This window comes from Melanerpes formicivorus, unplaced genomic scaffold, assembly GCF_026170545.1.
Source record: "Melanerpes formicivorus ecotype bairdi unplaced genomic scaffold, bMelFor1.0.p_v2 SCAF_11, whole genome shotgun sequence".
Classification (NCBI taxonomy): Eukaryota; Metazoa; Chordata; class Aves; order Piciformes; family Picidae; genus Melanerpes; species Melanerpes formicivorus.
The window spans coordinates 15596021-15619225 of record NW_027142363.1 but is presented as its reverse complement, the minus strand read 5'-3'; the positions used below and the strand labels follow the sequence as shown (position 1 = coordinate 15619225).

The following is a 23205-nucleotide window of genomic DNA, read 5'->3' as shown; positions in this document are numbered from 1 at the left end:
CAGACTTAGGGAGGGCCAGAGAGAAGTAAAGAAATAGATGACAGAAATTAATCATAAGGAGAGTGATTTACCAAAGAAGTAAAACATTAACAAAATGTAATAATAAACCAGAACATTTAAGATTAAACTGCATTTCTTTGCATAAGAAATACTTGCTTTTAAGGACATGTATTTTGAATCAATGTTAATTTGATTTTACTAACAAAATGCTATTTCCTAGGTAGAGTTTCTAAGGCATGAGCTGCATTCTGAGGCACAGGGCTGCTTATGCTTTCTCCTTCTTTGCATTTAAAAGATGTAAAAGGTAAAGGGTGAGTGCCAAGAGGACGGAGCCAGGTTGCACTCGGTGATGCCCAATGCAGCAATGCAGGGCGGGGGGCGGTGGGTGGATGTTGGGGCATGGGAGGTTCCATGGAAACATAAGGAAAATAAACCTGCGAGGGTGACAACACTGGAGCAGGCTGCCCGGGGCAGGGTGTGGGGTCTTCCTTTCTGGAGATATTCAAAACCTTCCTGGGTGTATTCCTGTGTGATCTGGTATAGGTGACCCTGCTCTGGCAGAGGGGTTGGACTGGATGATCTTTTGAGGTCTCTTCCAGGCCCTGGCATTCTGTGACTTTATTTCATGTCGATATTTAGATTCAGAGTTGACAGAAGGCCAAAACTGTCACAGAAAGAGACATGGAAGATACTTTCATAACAAACTGAATTGTCAGAATTACTGCATCCTGTTAGACAAGTTTGGTTTTTTTTTGCACTGTGATCTAGTTCCCCCTAGCACAGCAGAGTTAAACTCTTTAAACAATAATGGTTCTACCATTACAGTCAGGTACCTTTGCTCCAAATATTCCTCTATTAAGTGAGACCTTGAGGGCATGCTTACAGAAGACTTGTGTGTCTTATATGACAATGGAGTGGGGAAGCTGTTGCTAGGCCTGCATATCGTATTTCCCACAGGAATCAGTTAAATGCAGGCTTCAGCAATCCTATTGCCAGTCTGCTTGTTTCTTGGACAGGGAGGAAAGATTGAAAGGGATGGCAGGACAAAAAAAGAGTTCTTAGCGTTGGCTTACTCTGTTACCTATGATACATCTTTGAAGCCAGAAAAATGATTTTTTTTCCTTGAAAATAAACCAGTTTTTATACACAAGTGTAAGATGTTTCATATTAACAATCCAGTAAACTAGTGAACTGTCTCTAAACTGTTTCAGAATAGAACTTTCAACCATACACTCCTTAAACATGTGGAAGAGTAGGGCAGTTTATTAGAAAGTGTAACAAATAGATGTAAGAAACAAACAAAAAAGCTTGGCAGAGAGACACCATTTCATTCCAGTATACAGTGCTAATTCCATTGAAAAATGGACAAATGCCAAATGAAACTAACAGGAAAAAAATAATCTCTGGATTTAAAGATCATCAGTGAACATATTTCAGTGAAAAAAGAAGCCCAAGAAATTGTGTATATCTTAAATTTTATTAATGGAATGCAAATATAGGCATGGCATATCACAAAACCAATTAGTAACACTTCATTAAAAGCAATTCCTTAAAAACACCTGCAACCATCCATAACAAATACACTGAATATATCAATCTCTGCATCTTAAACCAAAATACTCCTCTAGAAGCCTTTTGCAGACAGTTATTAAAAACACACCACCAAACTTTAGAATAAAAAAACCTGCAGAAATATCTGCTGATTTTAGGTGCCCATTTTTAGGTGTATCATGCATCTGTATTTAAGGAAGTGCTGGTTATGATTCTCTCTCAGGAAAATAAATGTTCCAATTTGGTCAAAAGTTGTCCCCCAAAAACCAGAAAGGCATTTTCTGATGGCTAATTATCATCTAAAATGGAAACAAATGCAGATGCTTATTGTTAACACATATCTTAAAAAAAATAAAATGCTCTCCAGTCAGAAGAGTCAATTTCATTCATCAGTGTGCATACCTGAGGTGCTACGTTGTCTACATTCAGTTTTCCTGGAAGAGATACTAAAAGGAAACAAGTCACCACAGTGTATTTTAGCTGAACTGTTCATTTTCCTTAATTCTTCTTTTCCAAGGAACTTGTAGACCTGCTGACAAGGTCTGTAGAAGAACACCGTACATCTTTTATTTGTCTCTCATGTCTTCGTTGCTTGGATCTGATCTGTTAGTAAAAAGAAACAGCTTGTCTTAGCAAAGTTGAATTCTGGTTATATTTTGCTTTCTGAAAACACAACCTGGTATGTTGTATGTGGGACAATGCAGTTAAGAGTTATTTTCAACTTGCTCTCTCATCCACTTCTGAAATACCTCCACAGCAAAGTTGTTTCCCCCCAAATATTGGTAATTAAGCAGGAACACTCTTCTACATAATTTGATTTTTATCCTTTTCAGGCTTCAAATGTAATTTTGAGAAGAGTAAGGTGTAGAAGTTTACTTTCTGAAGCACACATTTCAGTTCCTTGACATTTTGGCTGTCATATAACTCAATGTTGTCCAGGGAGGTGGTCGAGGCCCCGTCCCTGGAGGTGTTTAAGACCAGGCTGGATGAGGCTCTGGCTAGCCTGATCTAGTGTGGGGTGTCCCTGCCCATGGCAGGGGGGTTGGAACTAGATGATCCTTGTGGTCCCTTCCAACCCTGAATGATACTATGATACTATGAATGTGATCTAATTCCTCAACAGCGAAGGACTAAAAGTTTGGTTTTGAATAAGTCACAGGAAAACTACTTTCAGTAGCCACACTTCTTCACACTGCTGCCTAATTGGACTTCCCAATTCATTTTGAACATTTCCTTAGTTAGCATAAAAGCACTGCACTCCCATTACAAAATGTGGAAATCAGCACAATTTCCCCTAACAGGGAACATGAGCTGGGTTTAGACTGCTGTCAGACAGGTTACTGATGACAGGTTGTTGCAATAGTAACCTCATTACAAAACAGAAATATGCAAACTCAGCCTTCATTAGGGGAAAAACAGGCAAAACCTTTTGCCCTTGCCACCCCAGGTCTGTGACCTACCCTTAATGGGTCTGCAAAAGGTAACTAAAGAAAGCAGGGCTGTTGACAAGATCTGTGCATTCATTAACCACTTCCTCCACTGAATTGTATTGCATCCACAGGCTGTGATTTAGGGACCACTATAACTTCCAAATATGTCAATCTAGTGCTGCAGGAATGAGGAGAATCATAGTGAAAATTTGTTCTTGACATATCAAAGTCTTCATCCACTAAAACTGTAGCTGCCAAACTGCATGTGCATGGGCAACAGTACAGTTTAAATCCAACCCCTCTGAAGCTTTTGTGGACACTGAATTGGTGTGTTGAAAGAAAGTTTTCAGATAAAGCCCATCCATGAAGAAATTCAGCTTAGAAAATCAAGAAGTTTAACAATCCATTAGAAATTAATAGCTCTGAAGAGCTATGTGAGTGACAGCAGAAGCACATGCTTACTGTGCTTAGAAATCTACATAAACATCTTAAATTTTTGTCAAAAATCTTTAAACCAGCATTTGAGATCCTTTTATGTAGCCTGAAGCTATGTGCAAAGCCATGGACTCAAAATTTGGATTTCAACTTAGAAGGTTCCTCAAAGATAAGAGACCCTGAAAATCACAGGAAAAGATTGCAGAGTAAGAACTGTGCCTGAAACTAGGAAAAATGTAAATGATTTGGCATCTGCCTTTATGTTAATAGGATGCACCATTGAAGGAAACTTGGTAGTAAGATGCTACTTCCTTATGCCAGAACTCTTTCAGATGATGAGGATGTGTTACTGTTCTTCTGCAGGGCAGTTAATCTCTTTGTGAAGAGTATTTTTGGCTAGTATACATTCCTCTGAAAACAAGATCAAATGGTTTTGTATTCTGTAATAACACAGTAAAATAAACCATCTCAAAATCTTGGGTGCAGCACTTTGGCTTAATTGTGCTGCTTGCCCTACAACTTCATGACAGATGTCTGGAATGCAAATAAATTAATTTGGTGTACTTGAAAATGAAGACTCTGGGGAACCTTAGAGCTGCCTTCCAATACCTGAAGGGCTCCTACAAAAAGGCTGGAGACGGATTTTTGATAAGGGCATCAAGCAACAAGACAAAGGGGGAATGCTTTCCAGCTGAGGAAGAGTAGGTTTAGATTGTATCTTAGGAAGAAGTTCTTCAGTACAAGGGTGGTGAGACTCTGGAGTTGGCTGGCCAGGGAGATCGTGGATGCCTCCTCCCTGCTGGCATTCAAAGCCAGGTTGGATGAGGCCTTGAGCAGTCAGTCTAGTTGAGAGGTGCTTCTGCTCATGGCAGAGGAGATGGAGTAAATGATCTCTAAGGCCCCTTCCAACCTAAGCAGTTCTATGATTCGATAATCACCTTCTAATTAGCAGTAAGGATTCCAAGTAGGAATCCCAGTCTGGTATCCATAGATAAATGGGACTATGAGTGGTATTCCTCGGTTGTAGTGGGAGGGAAATGAGGTTAGCAGCACTGACTCTGGAACATCGCTGACATCTAGCGGCTGCACGGCACAGGACACGCCAGCACAGAGACGGCCCTGCAGATGTCGATTATGCTACACTAGCTAATACACTCATAACGGAAGCAACAGAATCTGGGAGGATAAAATTAGAACGAGTCTACCACGACAATACCACACTTCACTATTCTATACATGTAGCAGCAAGCAGGAGGACAAGAGGGGACAGATCCTTACCAACACACAGTAGAAGGATACCCATATCAAGATTGCAATTAAAAATATGTATGTAATACATACACGTGTATGTATTTTCAGATGGATCTGTTATTCTCTATGTAGTCATGAGTGTCTGCATATGCTATGATGGTTATAATGTAAGCTGTTCCTATTTCGGCTCTAGATAAAAGAACTGAAGCTGAATACTCAAAACAGGTGTATTTGTCTCTGTACTTCACCTAATTTTCTAGCCTGCTAATTCAACATTTCCTAATATAGGACATTAAGTTATGTAAATCTGGGACAGGACTGAAAGAATAAATTAAAGAACAAACTGAACTTTCACAATAATAAACTGCTGGTAGTATTACTGTTTACATGACAGTGTTACACTGTTTGCAAGAGTATGAATTAATATTTCATAGCATGCACTTGTCAAGAGAAACTGACGTGATGTTTTGTGCACATTAAGGAGGTAAATGAAAGGCAAATATGAGATAGAGCACCAGTACTCACTGTGTAATTTGATCTGACAGCAGAATTGGACAGAAAGAAAACAAAGAAAATAATAAAGAAAACTTAAAAAATGAAAAAGTTTAAACAGAATGAAAGCAGAGCAAGAGAATTACATATGATATACCTTGCAGCCAGTCCACACCTTCTTGTAGTCCTTCTCCTTTAAGAGCATCACTGGCACTGAAACAAACAAACCAAATTACCAAAACACTGTAAAAATAGCAGTTTCAGTGGAATCATCACTGCCCTTGTAATTCACAGAATTGCAAAGTAGCATCAAGTAATGAAGAAACCACATGAAGAAAGCAGCTTCCCAAATTATATATTCTACAGTACCTTCCCAATATGGAAACATCACTTCAACATGTACTCTACTATAATTCCAGTTTCAAGGCTGAGGAATTATTCCTAGAACATGAGGGATCCTGCAACAGCTCTCACTCAAATCAGCCACGCTGTTCTGTGGCACCTCCACTTAGGTTAACTCCCTCCACAAACTATGCTATAAAAGATGTTTACTCCCTACAACAACAGAGATGAATCACAGAATTGTTCAGATTGGAAAGACCTTGAAGAACACTGAGTATAACTGCCCTTCTGTGTAATTAATATATATAGTAACAATGTTGGAGTACTGGAGGAAGACACTATAGTGCATATATACTTCATTGCAACAGCAACTCTACAACTGTCTTTTATTAATGAATGAATATTAGCCTACACTGAGAACAGTGTGAATCACAAGGGTGCAACTATTTAAAAAGCACCTCGGTCTTCAGCATATGAATGCTGGACAGCAGGGAAACTGGACTGTTACTGTGGTTACTTATAAAATTGTTCCATGAAGCTTGGGAATCTCTGAGACAAAAAGCAGGGACACCTGGGTAACCAGGTTCATAATAAAGGGGCAAAAATGAAAGCTGCAGCTTTTAGGAGCATTTAGCTTCTGACTTCACTTATTTTATTTATGGTATCTGAGGACTTGAATAAGACAGAAGTCTAACTTCCATGAAACACTTCTGATATAAGGAGAGTTTTTTTCCATGGTCTTTCTATTTATATGAAAGTGTGCATCCTTCAAAGAAAAGACATTGGCTCCTACAATTAAAAATCCTGTGAAATATTACACGGTACAAAGAGTGGTGTCCCTCTGAATTCACGTGACAAGTTTACTAACAGTCTTTCAACAGCAGTTTACTGAAGCATCTGCAGAGTGGGAAAAAATAACAACTCTAACTGTTTTATTGTTGCTATTCTGAAACCTGCAAGACAAACGACCAGCAGTACTCTGCTAACAATTCTACTCCATTTCCCATCAAAAAATAATGACAGCTCATTTTCTGATAAGAATACTGCTTTCTGATTCCACTAGAGGCCCTTCCTTTCATTAATTAGGGAACAGTTCTACTGTGAAGATTTTCAAGACAGTCTGCACAAATGTATTGTGTCTTTAAAACAAGTTCCATAGCAAGTACTACAATATTACTATTGTCACATGTGGCAACACAGCGTTTTACCTGGCTGATTTCATCTATGTTATGTAACACTGAGCGTTATGATAGAGCTAAAACTGAATGTACAAAGTAATTCCCATATAAGGTTACACAAAAAAAGAGGGAAAATTACCAGATATGCCAGGGCTTGTCTTTGATGTTTTCTAATGACAGTAACTGAGATACTTTCACAGATGATATTGCATCCCTGAGGTCCATCTTGTTGGCAAAGAAGAGAATAGGTAGTCGACGGTGCTTAATATCTAGGCATGAGTGGAAATGGAACTGTCATGGCATTACCCAACACTTACTAATCTCTACATGTAATAAGCTACACACAATACAGGAAGGTATTTTGCTCACCTGTAACTGCAATTCTCTGAAGGTTGTATCCTACCAAGATGGGTAGGGTCATTGTTGGGTCACATGCATGCTTCAAGAATGCTCACAAACTTTCTGGCAGGATTTAGGATCTTCTACTCCCTCTCCCCCTACCTTATACATACATTTAAAGATGTAGGTATAAACAGCAATAAAGTCTCCCCTGAGCCTCCTCTTCTCCAGGCTAAGCAACCCCAGCTCCCTCAGCCTCTCCTCACAGGGCTGTACTCCAAACCCCTCCCCAGTTTTGTTGCCCTTCTCTGGACACCTTCCAGCAACTCAACATCTTTCCTAAATTGAGGGGCCCAGGACTGGACACAGGACTCCAGGTGTGGCCTAACCAGTGCTCAGTGCAGGGGCACAAAGACTCCCCTGCTCCTGCTGGCCACATTATTTCTGATGCAGGCCAGGATGCCATTTGCCTTCTTGGCCACCTGGGCACACTGCTGGTCATGTTCAGCAGGCTATCAACCAGTACCCCCAGGTCCCTTTCTGCCTAGCTGCCCTCCAGCTACTCTGACCCCAGCCTGTAGCACTGCATGGGGTTGTTGTAGTCAATGTGTAGAACCTGGTACTTCAATGTGTTCAATCTCATGCCCTTGGACTCTGCCCATCTGTCCAGCCTGTCAAGATCCCTCTGCAGAGCTCTCCTACCCTCTAACAAATCAAGTCCTGCCCCCAGCTTGATGTCACTGCAAACTTACTGATGATAGACTCAATCCCTTCATCCAGATCATCAATAAATATATTAAAGAGGTTGGTGCCCAGCACTGATCCCTGGGGGACACCACTGGTGCCTGGCTGCCAGCTGGATGTGGCACCATTCACCACCACTCTCTGGGCTCAGCCTCCAGCCAGCTCCTAACCCAGCTCAGAGTGCTGCTGTCCAAGGCAGGGGCTGATAGCTTGGCCAGGAGTTTGCTGTGGGGGATAGTGTCAAAGTCCTTGCTGCTGTCCAGGCAGACTACATCCACAGCCTGCCCCACATCCACCAGGCAGTCACCTGGGCATAGAAGGAGATGAGGTTGGTCAGGCAGGACCTGCCCTTCCTAAATCCATGCTGGCTGGGCCTTATCCCTTGGCCATCCTGTAAGTGCTGTGTGATTGCACTCAAGGTGACCTGTTCCATAATCTGTATCCATAATGTAACTTTATACAAAGAATTTCAAATTCATGTGAATTTCAGTTCATTTTAGATGTGCTGTAAAGTCAAGTGACCCAAGAGTATCTAAAGACTACTACCTTGCAAAATGCTGAAGAATTAACTTTGATTAAAAATGTACTAAGATACAAGTGATCATTAAATGAGCTGTTTAATGAGCTGCCACTTATGTAAGTATAAATAATTTATAGTTCTGATTCACAAAGCAGCCCCAGCTAGTACAACTTCTAACTCAGTAATGCTTCAGAGTACACATTCATTCGTTTTCCCCTGACAACCCCAGGCAAAATTTGGCAAAAAAGAGAGGGAACTTCTTTCACTGAAGCACTGCTAAGATTTTTAGCCAGGAACTGATTCAAGGTTCTTACATCCGTTTACACCTAAAGTAAACATGTCAATGTAAACCACTTCAGAAGGTTCACAGAGGCAGAAATAGATGGGAAGAAAGTAGGGTATGCAAGAAGAAAACCAGAACAATAATACAAGTGAAAATGTAACTGCTTTACTGTATCAATGCATGGATTAATTAAACAGATGCTTTTATCAAACATTACTACTAGAATAACTTCTAGTTCTCTTTGGTTGTCTTAGAAGTTGTCTGTCAAAACATGAAACAACAGAAAAGGAACATCATTGCTGCATTTAAGCTGAGATGCTACAAGGCAGAAATAGACAACTCTGGCCTTCTCCTTGGTTTATGGAATGTACTAGGTGGCCGTAGCTATGATCTCTCCGAACTAGAAGACCCAGCAATAATTAGAAGACACAGCAATAGACTAGACTAGAAGACACAGCAATAATTAAACAGCATTGACCTGTGACATTAGCATTAATAAGCTATTAATGTCTAAATGAAAAGCCTCACCATAGCTTGCATCTCCACAGGCTTAGCATTTTCACACTGTTTCTAATAAACCAGTAAATTCATTACACAAGTCTTTACCACTCACCCTGGGCACTGCATGGTTTTCCATTTTACCAACAGAACTGCCTTTTACTACTGTGGTTAGTAACTGCTTTAGTACCAAGCACCCTGGCCTCCATGTAATCCACCTGCAGCCTTTGGTTCAGCTCATCCTCCCTTTTGACATTTGCAAGACTGTCTTTTCAGTGCCTGAACCTGCAGTGGCTCATACCCTTGAACAAAAAAAATTGAGGACTAATACAAATTCACTTACAGCATCTTTGCCAATTAATATATTGCATGCAGTCTCCATAGAAAATAAAATCATAGCAACATAGCTGCCCCTACCACACACTACATTTCTTGATTAGAAATGCAAGTTCGCTTCTTATTTCTTTGTTTCAGCACTGCAACTTCACAAGTTGAAGTTCTGCCAGCTTAATAAATATGCAAGGAATTACAGGAATTATTTCACTTTTAAATTTCTTGCATGAATTTTTATATACTGTTTAGTCAGAGCAACTACCTGAAGTGCTTGAATTCGAAATTGAAGAATGCTTAGAATAGAATAGAAAAGAATAAACCAGGTTGGAAGAGACCTTCAAGATCATCACGTCCAACCTATCAACTAATTCAACCCACCTAATCAACTAACCCATGGCAACAAGCACCCTATCAAGTCTCCTCCTGAACACCTCCAATGATGGTGACTCCACCACCTCCCCAGGCAGCCCATTCCAATGGGAAATCACTCTCTCTGTGTAGAACTTCTTCCTAACATCCAGCCTAAACCTCCCCTGTCGAAGCCTGAGACTGTGTCCTTTTGTTCTGGTGCTGGCTGCCTGGGAGAAGAGACCAACATCTGCCTGCCTACAACCTCCCTTAAGGTAGTTAAAAACGTTCCAGTGATTTTGGCTATACAGAAGGGAGTAGAAGTGAATCATAGAATCAATAAGGTTGGAAAAGACCTCAGAGATCATCAAGTCCAACCTATCACCCAACACTTCATGACTAACTAAACCATGGCTTCAAGTGCCATGTCCAATCCTTTCTTGAACACCTCCAGGGACGGTGACTCCACCACTGCCCTGGGCAGCACATTCCAATGGCCAGTTACTCTTTCTGGGAATAACTTTCTCCTCAACTCCAGCCTAGTCAGTGAAGAACTGACTGATCTCAGAAATTTAAAAAGTGTAGCCTTATGTAAAAATGGCAAAACAAACATAAACCCTAAAATCAACCCTCCTGTCATGAATCATCTCACATCTTCTTCCATCCCATGTACCTCTTTATAGGCAATAAAAGCTGACTAGTATAATGAACCCTTCTTATTTCTAGCTCAAGCATAACAATAATAAAATAGATACATAAATAAATAAAGTTACACAAAAGGAATCAGTTGTCTTCATGGAAAAATCCACACAGGGAGGTACATTTTTGTGTATGTTTTTCATCACATACAGGCTCTTCAGCTTCCGAAGCGTCAAAGACTATTCGTCCTCAAGACAATGCAACTTTTAATCTCTATTGATTAATGAGGGACCAGTCCAACTCACTACAGCTAAATGAAGCATGACCATTTGTAACTGTGATTAGATAGATATATTAAAAAAAAAGAAATCCCTCCCAAACTTATTCAATGCTATTATTGTCCTCACATTCCACAACACTTCTAAAGTATTCAGAATGAAGAATGAGTCAGGTTAGTTCTCTTAAGACAATATAATAAATATGAAGACAGAAGGGGAAAAAAGCCTCCTCACCTGGATGATTCAGAAGGGTGTCAAGTTCTTCTTTGGCCACAACCATTCTTAATTTGTCACTGCTATCAATGACAAAAATAATGGCTTGGCCTTCTCTGCATAACATAAAAAGAGCAAAGAGGCAAATTACAGGTTCTCATAAACTGTGATTAAGAAAAGGCTTCAAAAGAAATACCCCAAAAGAAGCAAACAAACCTGATTTCCCCTCCCCCCACCATCTCTCTATTATTTTATGTTATTTACCATTAACACTTGAATCCACTATTATTTCTGAAATTCAGTGTTTGGTAACATGCATTTTTTTTTGAGACATAAGGTTGTTAGCTGCATGGCTCAAAGTTCAAACTACACAGATCATAGAATCAATAAGGTTGGAAAAGACCTCAGAGATCATCAAGACCAACCTATAGCCCAACACCTCATGACTAACTAAACCATGGCTTCAAGTGCCACATCCAATATCCCTTTGAACACCTCCAGGGACATGGACTCCACCACCTCCCTGGGCAGCACATTCCAATGGCCAATTACTCTTTCTGGAAAGAACTTTCTCCTCACCTCCAGCCTAAATTTCTCCTGGCACAGCTTGAGACCGTGTCCTCTTGTTCTGGTGCTGGTTGCCTGGCTACAACTTCCCTTCAGGTAGTTGTAGACAGCAGTAAGGTCTCCTCTGAGCCTCCTCTTCTGCAGGCTAAGCAACCCCAGCTCCCTCAGCCTCTCCTCACAGGGCTGTGCTCCAAACCCCTCCCCAGCTTTGTTGCCCTTCTCTGAAGACCTTCCAGCAACTCAACATCTTTCCTAAACTGCGGGGCCCAGAACTGGACACAGGACTCCAGGTGTGGCCTAACCAGTGCTCAGTGCAGGGGCACAAAGACTTCCCTGCTCCTGCTGGCCACACTATTCCTTATACAGGCCAGCATACCACTGGCCTTCTTGGCCAGCTGGGCACACTGATGGCTCATGTTCATCTGCTATCAACCAGTCACCCCAGGTCACTTTCTGCTTGGCTGCTCTCCAGCCACTCTGACCCCAGCCTGTAGCACTGCAAGGCGTTGTTGTGGCCAAAGTGCAGCACCTGGCACTTGGACTTGTTGAATGCCATCCTCTTGGACTCTGCCCATCTGTCCAGCCTGTCAAGGTCCCTCTGCAGAGCCCTTCTACCCTCTAACAGATCAGTTCCTGCCCCCAACTTGGTCTTGTCTGCAAAGAAAAGCTTTGTCCTTCAGAAAAGCTTCATTTCACTACTAAGACTGAAAATACATCACTGAAAAAATTAATAACTCTGCTCGGACAGTGTGGTCAAGGCAGAGAAAATCTCAAATCAAGTTCCTGTAGAAATTCTGTATTTCCCACAATGAACCAAGGTTATTCAGAAAAAGGTCAATTACCTTGTTAGAAAAAGCCTGAGTCCACCACTGTGTAACAAGGAGGCATATGCAGATTTACCTTTTACAGAAATCTGCATAAACAAGATCTTTCATTTTGAGTAACAGGTACAATCTTTCAACTATTTCAGATCATTAAGCCATTTTGCTGGGAGCATAATCACAGTCTCAATATATACAGTACTGCTCAATCCATTATTTCAGGAAACTTTATGACTTGATGTTCCATTTACTGAAAATTATTTGAAAACAAAATACAGTCTGACCAGTTTAGATAGCAGTCATAAAACCTCTCAAAAAGTATTTTTAATTTACATCAATGTTATGCACTTCTCCTTCCTAGTGCTCCTCTTAGAAAGCATTACACATACATGCTTCTCCCCCCAGCACCAACTACCTTTGTATTTCCATAAGAAACAGTCAAGACCCACTGAAAAATAGAAATAACTTGACCAGCCCAAAATTGTATGAGAAGGTCTATTCTTTTCTGGAGCACAGAGTGACTCTAACATCAAATAAAGCTTTTGCATACCAGGTGAAAATGCCCAAGTATTTTTCTAAAGCAATCAGAGCTCTAATACATTTACTACCAAAACAATAACTTTGCAAACAAGTAACTGTAATAGACACAATATGCCAGGAGTTTACAAACATTTAGGACAAGTGTACTTTGATACATCCTAGAAGATAGTTTCAAGCCAAACAGAAGAAAGGGCAACTTCTGTGTACTCCAAGGCATCTATTTAGCCACCTGATCAGATTTGGTTACCATTTTGCTTAACTTCATCATGTGCTGTTCAGTTTATAATTTCCAAATTATTCTTATAAATTAATCATAAATATGTGACTACTGCACTGGATCAGGAACACAGGTGGATGTAAGTGCACATTTATTTCACTTGTTTGCATTACCTAACATTTTGTCTTAACCTACTGTTAAGACTACAAAAGTTGTTTTATGCCACACCAAGGGTAAGTCACTCTGCAGTCAGAAAAAACAGTTTACTTATGAAGCACTCAGCATTCTTAGAGCAGCCTAAGAGCATCAGTTATTAAAACAAGATTTGGGAAATATCTATCTACCACTCTTGAGCAATGAAAACCTACTCACGTTTTTAAATTGCTAACACATATTTTGCACAGAAAGTAAATGAAGTGTTAATCCTCAATTACAGAATACTTTAAACTCTATTAAATTAAATACTAATATTTAATCAAGATTATCATCTTCAGAATTCTCTCTGAGATATTTCTGTGTGATTTACTACTGATCATCTTACTTAGATCAGCATCAGGTATTACAGAACGAGACAAAATAAATGAAGATTCAAGTTTCATTAGAAACTAGAAAACCAGAAAATGCTAAGTAGACAATAAGTCAACTCCACAGTGTTATAGGGTACAGTGAATATCCTGCTTTATAAATAATATCCAAGAATACTCGGTCAAGTTCTTAGAGTTGGGGCTGTTCAGTCTGGAGAAGAGAAGGCTCCGAGGTGACCTAATTGTGGCCTTCCAGTATCTGAAGGGGGCCTACAGGAAGGCTGGGGAAGGACTTCTCAGGATATCAGGTAGTGATAGGACTAGGGGGAATGGAATGAAGCTGGAGGTGGGGAGATTCAGGCTAGATGTGAGGAAGTTCTTCCCCATGAGAATGGTGAAGCCCTGGAATGGGCTGTCCAGGGAGGTGGTTGAGGCCCCGTCCCTGAAGGTGTTTAAGACCAGCCTGGATGAGGCTCTGGCCAGCCTGATCTAGTGTGGAGTGTCCCTGCCCAGGCAGGGGGGTTGGAACTAGATGATCCTTGTGGTCCTACCAACCCTGACTGATACTATCATACTAAATGTGTCTAATTCTCTAAGACTATTGTCCTCACCCCTGAAAATCTCAGGCATCATCTTTTGGTTACGTCACCCACTTACAGAAGAACAATAAAATAGGAAACCTAACTCATCTTGATGCTTTCTTACAGGATTAGCTTTCAAGTTTAAATCCCATCTCTGGTATGCTCCCTGCACCTCTGAGTCAACACAATGTCCTCAAAAGCACGTGGATTAACAGCTTCTTTTTTTTTTTTAAAACAGGAAAAAAGTTTTATCTATCCAGAATGACCTTCTGTCAAACAACAGAACAATTTCTAACCACTGCTCTGGTTTATCTGTTTAGATAATGTACACAACAGCTCATCTGGACAGCAAGGTGTTAAAATAAATGATAGGCTTACTTGTAATAATGTTCCCACAGGTTTCTGTATCTCCCTTGACCTGACATATCAAACACTGTGAAAGACAAACTGCAAAGAAAAGAAATGTGTGAGGCACAAACCAAAGAACAAAACCTAAATTATTTTCTTTGCTATCCTGACAGGGAAAAAAGACAGATCACCTTGAACTCTAGTCAGCTGAGAAAGAGTAACTAGAATTCATTTGGGGCTCTATCTGCCTTCAAAACATCTTACTCATATCTTATTGTAGAAATATTTCACAAGGGAAGATGTGTTTCTTTATTCTCCAAATAACAGAACTAAACCACTTATAAAAGTGTACATAAAATAGAGAATTAGTTCCCATTCAGCCTCTCTTTTTATGTCTGCATCAAATATTTATAATGTTGAGCAAATTAAATTCTGATGAGCTATGACTTAAAAACCATATCTGGTCTTCAATTCTGTCCCTAGACAAGCACCAGTAGCATCCCAAGGCTTCTGTTCACAAACTAAAAGGCTTATGAAAAACAAATTGAAAATTTTAGAAATATCCCACCTTCATAACAATGATCATCTGCTGGTCATAAAAGCCAAACAAAGGTAGCCTTTGCCACTTTTGAGGATTCATCCTACATACAGCAAGTCAACTTAAAGAACATCACAAAAAATACTGACCCCCTCATGAGGCAAAACTGACTTCACTATTAGGCTTTCCTGGGTAGTCCCAAATAGCTCCCCAGGTGGAAGCCACATTAAAATGAGAAGGTTTGGAAATAGAAGCTCTCCAGACATTCTTCCCATTCTACATCTAGACATTATCTGATTTTAGACTAGCTGTTGTGCAATGTATAAAGTTACTAGCAATCTGCAAACAACATTTTGATTGTAACATTAGATTAATGAGGTTTTGGACTGGGAGTCAGTTTGTTTGGCTTGGGTTTTTTTAATCATTCTACATGGTTCATTTGCTGGCCACCTCTCCTATTACAGGATCAGAATAAAGAAAAGCCACATCAACTGATTTACATTCTCACACAGCCAAACCCCAAACCTGCATCATGAGGATTACTGAGACAGAATACAGTTGTTGAGCCTTCTATAAAAATATCAAATCTCTCAGTCCCACATATCAGTTCAAGGAATAAACAATTTACTTGCAGATTTCTCTTTCAGTGGGGCATGCTGCTTGATTTGAAGACTAACTGCCCCCACTGAAATACAGTGATTTACTGTTACCTCCTTGAGTTGTCTTTGTCACACAACATTCCTTCTCTGAATGTCAGCCTTCATTCAGCTAATGACTCCTTTCTCCCTTTCCTGACCTTTGCACCTGCCATCTTTACATTGCCAATGCTGTGACCACCATTTTTCATTTAATGAGATTAGACTGCAGTCTTTGCAGAGTTCCTCCAGTGAGAGTGCAGATGTCTCTCCTAAAGTCTGTAGCAGTGCCTTGTTCTACAGTCGTAACAGACAGGAATCAGATGCTTACATACACTTAACTAAAATAATAATAAGAAACCTTTTTATTTTTACTTTTGTTTTATAACACCACAGAACACACAATGTATTCTAATGCTATCTGTCCTGGATCATGATCAGGATGCATGACAATGTACTACAACTTTTCAGCAAAGTGCATGTGATTTCATTGTGCCACTACATATTATATTTCATTACATCCCACTCAAAGAGGCAATTAAGTCCAACTCTTGTACTGCTGATAAATGACGAAAAGGAAAGGAACTACCTCGACGTCTTGAATTTCTCTATACTGAATCCTATTGTTGGAACGATGTCCTGAGTTTGAGCCTTTAAAGCAAAGAAAGTACAAATTTTACAACCAAATTAGAAAACTTCAATTTTGAAATACATTAGAAAAATGAATAGGTTACAGATCTTTTCCCCCAAACTATGCAATACAAAAAACTTTCTACAAATTCAGACACTACATATTAAAATGTACAGCAAGTAAAAACTCAGGGTTTGTGTTTTCTAGGAAGTACAGTGAATGTTACTGGACAAGAGCATGGAAGACATTTTAGCCTCAAGAGTGAGATCACACCCTTCATGTAAACCTGCACGTGCACATATGTGTGGATGTTGCCTACGAAATAACCAGTTAACAGAAGTTAACATACAAGATAAGCACGTAATGGTAACAAAAGATAACCAGTGTAGTGGTCAGTGGCTTCATGTCCAGATGGAGACAGGTGAAAAATGGTGTCCCTCTAGGGTCTATACTGGAACCAGTGCTGTTTAATATCTTCACCAATGAGACAGACAGTGGGATTCAGTGCACCCTCAGCAAGCTTTCGGATCATAGCAAGCTAAGTGGTGCAGCTGATACGCCAGAGTGGAAGGGATGTCATCCGCAGGGCCTTGGGCAAACTCGAGAAGTGGGCCGGGGTGAGCCTCCTGAGATTCAACAAGGTCAAGTGCAAGGCTCTGCATCAGGGTCAGGATAATTCCCACTACCAATACAGGCTTGGGGAGGATGTGATAACAGCTCTGCAGAAAAAGACTTGGGAGTGTTGGTGGACGAAAAGCTGAATACGAGTACTTGCAACCCACAAGGCCAACTGAATTCTGGCTGCATCAAAAGAAGCGTGGCCAGACAGTCAAGAGAGGTGATTCTGCCACTCTTCTAGTGACACCTTACCTGGAGTACTACATCCAGCTCTGGGGCCCTCAACACAAGCAAGATATGGACCTGTTGGAGCAGGTGCAGAGGAGGGCCACTAAGATGATCAGAGGGCTGGAGCACCTCTCCTATGAAGACAGACTGAAAGAATTGGAGCTGTTCAGTCTGGAGAAGAGAAGGCTCCAAGGAGACCTTTAAATTACGTTTCAGTATCTGAAGGGGAGTATCTACAGGAAGGCTGGGGAAGGACTATTTAGACAGGCTTGTAGCACTAGGACATGGGGCAATAGGTTTAAACTAGAGAAAGGCAGATTTATATTGAACTTTAGAAATAAGTTCTTTACTATGAGGTGGTGGAACACTGGAGCAGGTTGCCCAGGGAAGTGCTGTAGGCCCCATCCCTGGCAGCATTTAAGGCCAGGCTTGATGGGGCTAGCAACCTGATGTAGTTGGGGACATCCCTGCTTACTGCAGGGGATTTGGTACAGATGACCTTCAAAGGTCCCTTCCAACCCAATGCATTCCATGATTCTATAACAGCTTAAAGATTATTATGGAAGTCAAAGTTCACAATATTTGTGCACTTTGGAAATCATAATGTCAACCTAAACAAGTTTGCATAATACCTCAAATCACCTAGATAAAAGAGAATCACAGAATGGTTTAGGTTGCATGGGACCTTAAAGATCATCTAGTTCTCACCCCTCTCCCTGCCATGGACATGGACACCTCTAACTAGATGAGGATGCTCAAAGTCCCATCCAATCTGGCCTTGAATGTTTCCAGACATGGGGCATCAACAACCTCTCCAGGTAACCTGTTCCAGTGCCTCATCACCAGTAAAGACTTTCTTCCTTACATGTAACCCAAATATACCCTCTTTCAGTTTAAAGCTGTAACCCTTCTCCTACAACTACATCCTCTTGTAAAAAGACCATCTCCATCTTTCCTGTAGGCCCTTTTTAAGTACTAGAAGGCCACTATAAGGTCTCTTTGGAGCTGTCTCTTCTCCAGGCTTCTGTCAAGAAATTAGATTGGCCATAGTCCCAGCTTCTATTCATAGGCTGGCAAAGTCTATGTGACATTGAGAATTATACAGCAGACATTATATAATGGCTTAACTGTAGTTCTATTCAAGCTACTAGACTACTGTAAGAAATCACCATTTACCACAGAGGAAAGGCCAAAATGTAAAGCATTATTCACAGACTTGTCTGACAATAAGGTTTACTGCTGAGCTAGCCAAGGAACCTATCAGCTAGGCTGGTGCAACAGCATAGCTCTTTTAAGAAGCATTGATATTAAGTAGGAAGAAAGGCCACATTCCTTAGATCACAGAGTTGTCTGAGAGTGTGACATGCAATCCTTATTAAAAACTGTATCTGTAAGCAATTGACTCCTCACATGCCACTGAAGCAAGCTTATCGTATTCACCTGCAGCTTCATTGTGAAAATGGAATTCCACAATTGTAGCATCTTAGTCAGTCAGTTCATGTCACCAAAGGAAAATTTGTGCAGAGCAGAAGAGTTTCTACTTGTTTAATATTTATTTCAGATGTATTTATCAGGAGCAGAAGAAACAACTGCAAACAGGTGGAGAAATGCATGTATTTGCCAGACACCTAATATCACCCGTAGGGCAGGTCTTAAGCAGACCAGGTGTTGATTCAGAATTCAGAATCATCTGTCTGTGGAACTTACTGAAAAATAAACAATTTCATCAAGCCTAATCTCTCAACATTTGTTGCAAATTTGTCATGTCTTGCAAGGACAGGATGAATGTATGCAAAACTACCCTCCCAAGGCATCACACTAAATAAAACCATTAATAAGTGAATCCTCATGATGTGATCTACAGTAAACAAATTCTATTTATTCTACTTGTGTAATTCCACTGGGACCTTCTCTAATACTTAATATTAAGATCAATCATGGAAGTCTACATTCAGCTCCAGTTAGGAATTCTTTACTGCTTAAGGCATGATATAAAAATCCTACTAGAATAAAGATCTCAAAAATTACATAAATACATAATTTGCCTGATACAAACTGTATCGTTTCTCCCAAACAATTGGCAGCAGATAAGAATCAGTTTATAAATCTAATTGTTTATAAATCTATTTAATTGCCAGTGGAAGAATAATTGCCAGGAGGAGCAGCAGCATTTAAAAGCATTTCATGCTTTTAAAATAATGCTCAGTGGTACTCTTCAGCAAAAGTTCAATGGAAAAAGGAAAAAATCTGATGTAAATAGCAGAAACTGCAGTTTACCAGATGCATATAAGCCAAGATGCACAAGCCTCTGGCTTCACACATGTCTATGAAAATTCATCTATCTATATCTAGAAACAAGGTAATCCTGCTTTAAATTTTGCCTAGAATACTACACACTCTTAGTGGACTGAAACACTTTTCACTGGATGAATGAGCTGCAAATATAAATGATACTCATTTTGAAAGCTATTCTGCTTCAAAAATGCTGAAGCCACCATTGAGTGTGTATCTTCATATTATTTCCCATTTTATTATTTATTACATCTCAGGAAGAGATTAAAATAAACATGATAAATGCAGACAAGTTCTACAAATGTGTTAAACCCAAACGTTCAACATCACTTTTAACTGCAGCCTTGTAGCAATTATTTAAGTGACTTAATAAGTGTTTTGGTTTCTGATTTGAGCCATCATAAATCCTTCTGTATTGGGTGTTCTTAGAAAAAACGTGCCACACTAACAGCAAGGTTTTTGAGGGAATGTTTTGATAATATGCATGAGGATGCTTACATTTTGTTTTATTTAATAGGAAACTCTTAATACATATTTATTCCCCTGTACTAAAGCAAAGAGCTCCCCACATCCTTTCTGTGGACAGATTTAGTATGGCAACACACAAAAAGTCTAAACAAGCATCAACTGTACAGTAAAAACTTCAGCAGTGAGCTTAGCTACTTACATTTGAAGGTTTAAGTTTATTGATGATTGTTGTTTTGCCGCTGTTGTCCAAGCCAAGGCACAAAACATGAACCTCCTTTTTCTTCAGCCCAAGCCATCCTGCTAGCTTGTCAAACAATCCCATACTTCTGGCTCAAGTGCACAGGGATCACCTGTTGTTCACAAAATGAGAGAAGGAAATAACTGTTGGAGAACAGTTATATGCACAGCAGTGCTAGCACAGTAGGTGGGCATGTGGCTAAGTAGTTCTTAAATTTTTAAAAGGACAGAGTGAGTAAGACACCATACAAACACTGGCACAGCAGGTTTGCTCGGTATACTAAGCAAATGGAGTGTAAGCTGATTAGAGAGAAGAGGACTTGATACAAAAGTAGATTGGCCGTTTATAGCCCTGTCTAGATAACACAATGTCCTTGATTCACTGGGTAGCAATATTGCCATCATTCTGGGAGTCCAAACGGGGGCACAACCACAATGCTTCCTCACCGTCTACCAAGCTGGAAAAAAAAAGGAAGACTCTGACACTTTACTTCAATTGTCAGTAGCCTGCTCTCTTGTGATAATTTAGACATCAAAGCCAAACAAGACTTCCTTTCTTCAGCACCTACAACATCACTTACTGGACCCCAAAGACAATAAAGTACCCTCTGTCAATTCAGTTCAAATTAACTGTAGCAGGCTTTGCCAATATTAACATGTATAAATTAGGGATTAATTCACTACAAATAGAAACTGATTATAATAGGATCTAATGGACATGAAAGCAGACCCCGTAACATTCACTCACATGTCAGGCAGATGCCAAACTCCTAGTCCTTCCCAGACAAGGACTGAAGTTAGCTATCAGTAGCATAATCTAGGGAGCTCACATCACATGTTCCCTTGTGCTACCTGACTGAACATATTTTGCAAAGAAGATAAACCTTGTCTGTCCACCAAGAGTAACTTCAGCAAAGATAGCTGAAATATTAGTGACTCATTCATTAATAAAAAAGCATTTAACTAATGTCAGAGGAATTTTGCAGAGTGATAAAGGCTGATTTTTCTCTTAACAAATAAAATTCACATGGCACTGGACAACCCAGATTGCAATCTTCATTACCCTGGAAAACAATGGCAAGAGGAAGAAGAAGAAAAATGCCAATGACAGGTATTAAGTCTCACTTCACTGATTACAGAATTATGAGCCACTGCATTTTGATAGAAATAATTGTAATTTTTTTCAATATAATAAAGTCACATAAGCCAGTGTTTATTTTTCTTTTTTAAAACACAGATCCTTTTAAAAGCTTTATCTAGTGCATTTGGATTCAAGACTGGTAGTGATCTACAGAGTGGCTCCCTGGTGTAACAGCTACACACAACTGTCACCAGATTAAACAAGCTCAGCACTAGTTATAGTAATTCCCTCAAATAAAAACCCCATGATTTCTCTTCTAACTCCTTTTGGTTTCTGCCCTATTTCTTTCTTAATATATATACAGATCTGAAAGCAGATTAAGGCTTACTGTTTATTATCAAATGAATGGAACAAAACCCTGCTCCAAAATGCACTGCTTTATAGTCCAATCAAGAGCTTTCCACAAACATATATACATACAAATATATATTCTAGATGATAAGGTTAAATAAATAAATAAATAAAGTATCTTGCAGGTACTCTTAGAACAGGAGAAAATGTAGGAACTTAAGATACACCTAGGGTTTCACTTTTAAACCCAGAAGCCTAAATACACATTCTTGGAAACAATTCCTACCAACATTTTAATTAGAGCCATTTTTTTTTTTCTAGCAGTTTTTAATAACAGTTGGCAAAGTAATTTTTAAAGACAACAAAGGGAAAAAAAGTACCCTTGGCTTCTTGCCCCAGCCCTTTTCTCTCATTTTTCTCAGCTATGAAAAATTACAGCACTTAACAGGCAGCACAGTCTTCTATCTCTGCCAGCTGATATTTAGCCTACAGTGCCATATAGCTATACACATTAGACTTGTCCTAAAAATACTTAAGATGAAATTTGGCGCTGGAACTTGTTATCAGACTCCATAAACCTTCATCGAAAACTGTAAGCCCGTCCGAGGCATCAGTGATTTACACTTGTGACTAACCAGGCCGCGAAACTCCTGAAGACAAACCAGCCGTGTAAAGAAGCGTCTGGAGGAGCAGCGCCAGGTTACCCTCACAGATGTGCAGACATCCCCCGGAGAGATGTCCGGGCAGGCACCGCCAGCTCCCTCCGGTAACTGCTAAAGCAGCACAGCGCGCCCGGCTACTCCCATTGTCAGCTGTGAAAGCGACACTCCATACAACGCTATACATACCCTGCTGTGGAGAAGGCGATCAGACCTGAGGATGTCCCCTCTAAACTAAACGACACTGAAAGTCCAGTCCATGTAATTCACGTGGATTACTGAAATGCAAACGCTGAGGCGTCAAGGCTGCCCACACCACCCACAGGCGGCCCCTTCGGCGGTCAATTACCGCCCTGGCTATAGTGTTGGGGGGTTTTGTTTGTTTGTTTGTTTTTCCAGGACCCCTAACCGCCACTGCACTGAAGTGAGTGGGCGAGGAGCCAGGGCCTAGCACGGCCCTAGCAACGCCTCAGGCCAGTTCCCTCGGCGCCCGGGATCGGGGTCAGGCTGCTAGCAGCTGCCCGGACGGGGCTTCCCTTCCCCTCGCTGCGTGCCCCTTCAGCAGCGCCCCCTGCAGCGGGAGCTCTTGCCCCGAGGCGCCCCGGGAAGGGCTGGCCCAAGTGTCGCGGAAAGAGGCAGCGGGTGCGAGTCCTCAACCCCAGAACCCCAGGGCGCGGCACAGGAGGCCCAGATAGCACCCCTCAGGTCCCCGCCGCCGCAGCACAGACCTCGGCCCGCGAGATGTGGGCCCAGCTCAACCCGACCGTCAGCACCCGCCGCCGCTGGCGCCGTTGCCGAGGAAACCGCCGGCCCGCCCCCACCAATCGCCTCCCTGGCTAGGCCGCGCAACGCCTCCCGGCCCGCCCTCAGCATCCCCGCCCCTTCCGGCCAGCGGTTGAGGCCGGCGATTGGGCGGTGCAGGCCCGAGGCTCCGCCCCTGGCAGACGTCGGCTGAGGGGCGGGTAGCGCGGGTTTCCCCGCAGGGTGGGCGGTGG

At 41.0% G+C, this 23205-nt stretch overlaps 1 protein-coding gene across 3 annotated transcripts; it reads right to left on the bottom strand.

Annotated features, from left to right (window-relative positions):
• Nucleotides 1–1251: 1251 nt before the first annotated feature.
• On the bottom strand, nucleotides 1252–23033 carry ARL6 (ADP ribosylation factor like GTPase 6). 3 transcript variants are annotated; one of them, XM_068144636.1, is made up of 10 exons: nucleotides 22939–23032; nucleotides 22400–22488; nucleotides 20082–20232; nucleotides 16235–16296; nucleotides 14503–14571; nucleotides 10896–10990; nucleotides 6819–6948; nucleotides 5317–5372; nucleotides 5193–5205; nucleotides 1252–2154 (listed from the first exon to the last, which is right to left on the bottom strand). In XM_068144636.1, exons 3-10 carry the CDS (start codon nucleotides 20202–20204, stop codon nucleotides 2118–2120), a joined length of 585 nt encoding a protein of 194 aa, XP_068000737.1. In that variant the 5' UTR covers nucleotides 20205–20232; nucleotides 22400–22488; nucleotides 22939–23032; the 3' UTR covers nucleotides 1252–2117. The 3 variants fall into 3 exon arrangements, with proteins under 3 accessions (XP_068000737.1, XP_068000738.1, XP_068000739.1); XM_068144637.1 differs by lacking the exon at nucleotides 22400–22488 and having other exon boundaries at nucleotides 22939–23033; XM_068144638.1 differs by lacking the exon at nucleotides 5193–5205.
• Between the last annotated feature and the right edge of the window lie 172 nt (nucleotides 23034–23205).

Bases quoted from the DNA above. Each gene is read 5' to 3' on its own strand.
- ARL6 (XM_068144637.1), bottom strand. From the start codon at position 20,204: ATGGGATTGTTTGACAAGCTAGCAGGATGGCTTGGGCTGAAGAAAAAG. The intron at 14,572-16,234 runs GTAGTTCCTTTC...TTTTCTTTGCAG, and splicing joins GAGAAATTCAAGACGTCGAG to TTTGTCTTTCACAGTGTTTG. The intron at 6,949-10,895 runs GTGAGGAGGCTT...ACTCATGCCTAG, and splicing joins CACCCTTCTGAATCATCCAG to ATATTAAGCACCGTCGACTA.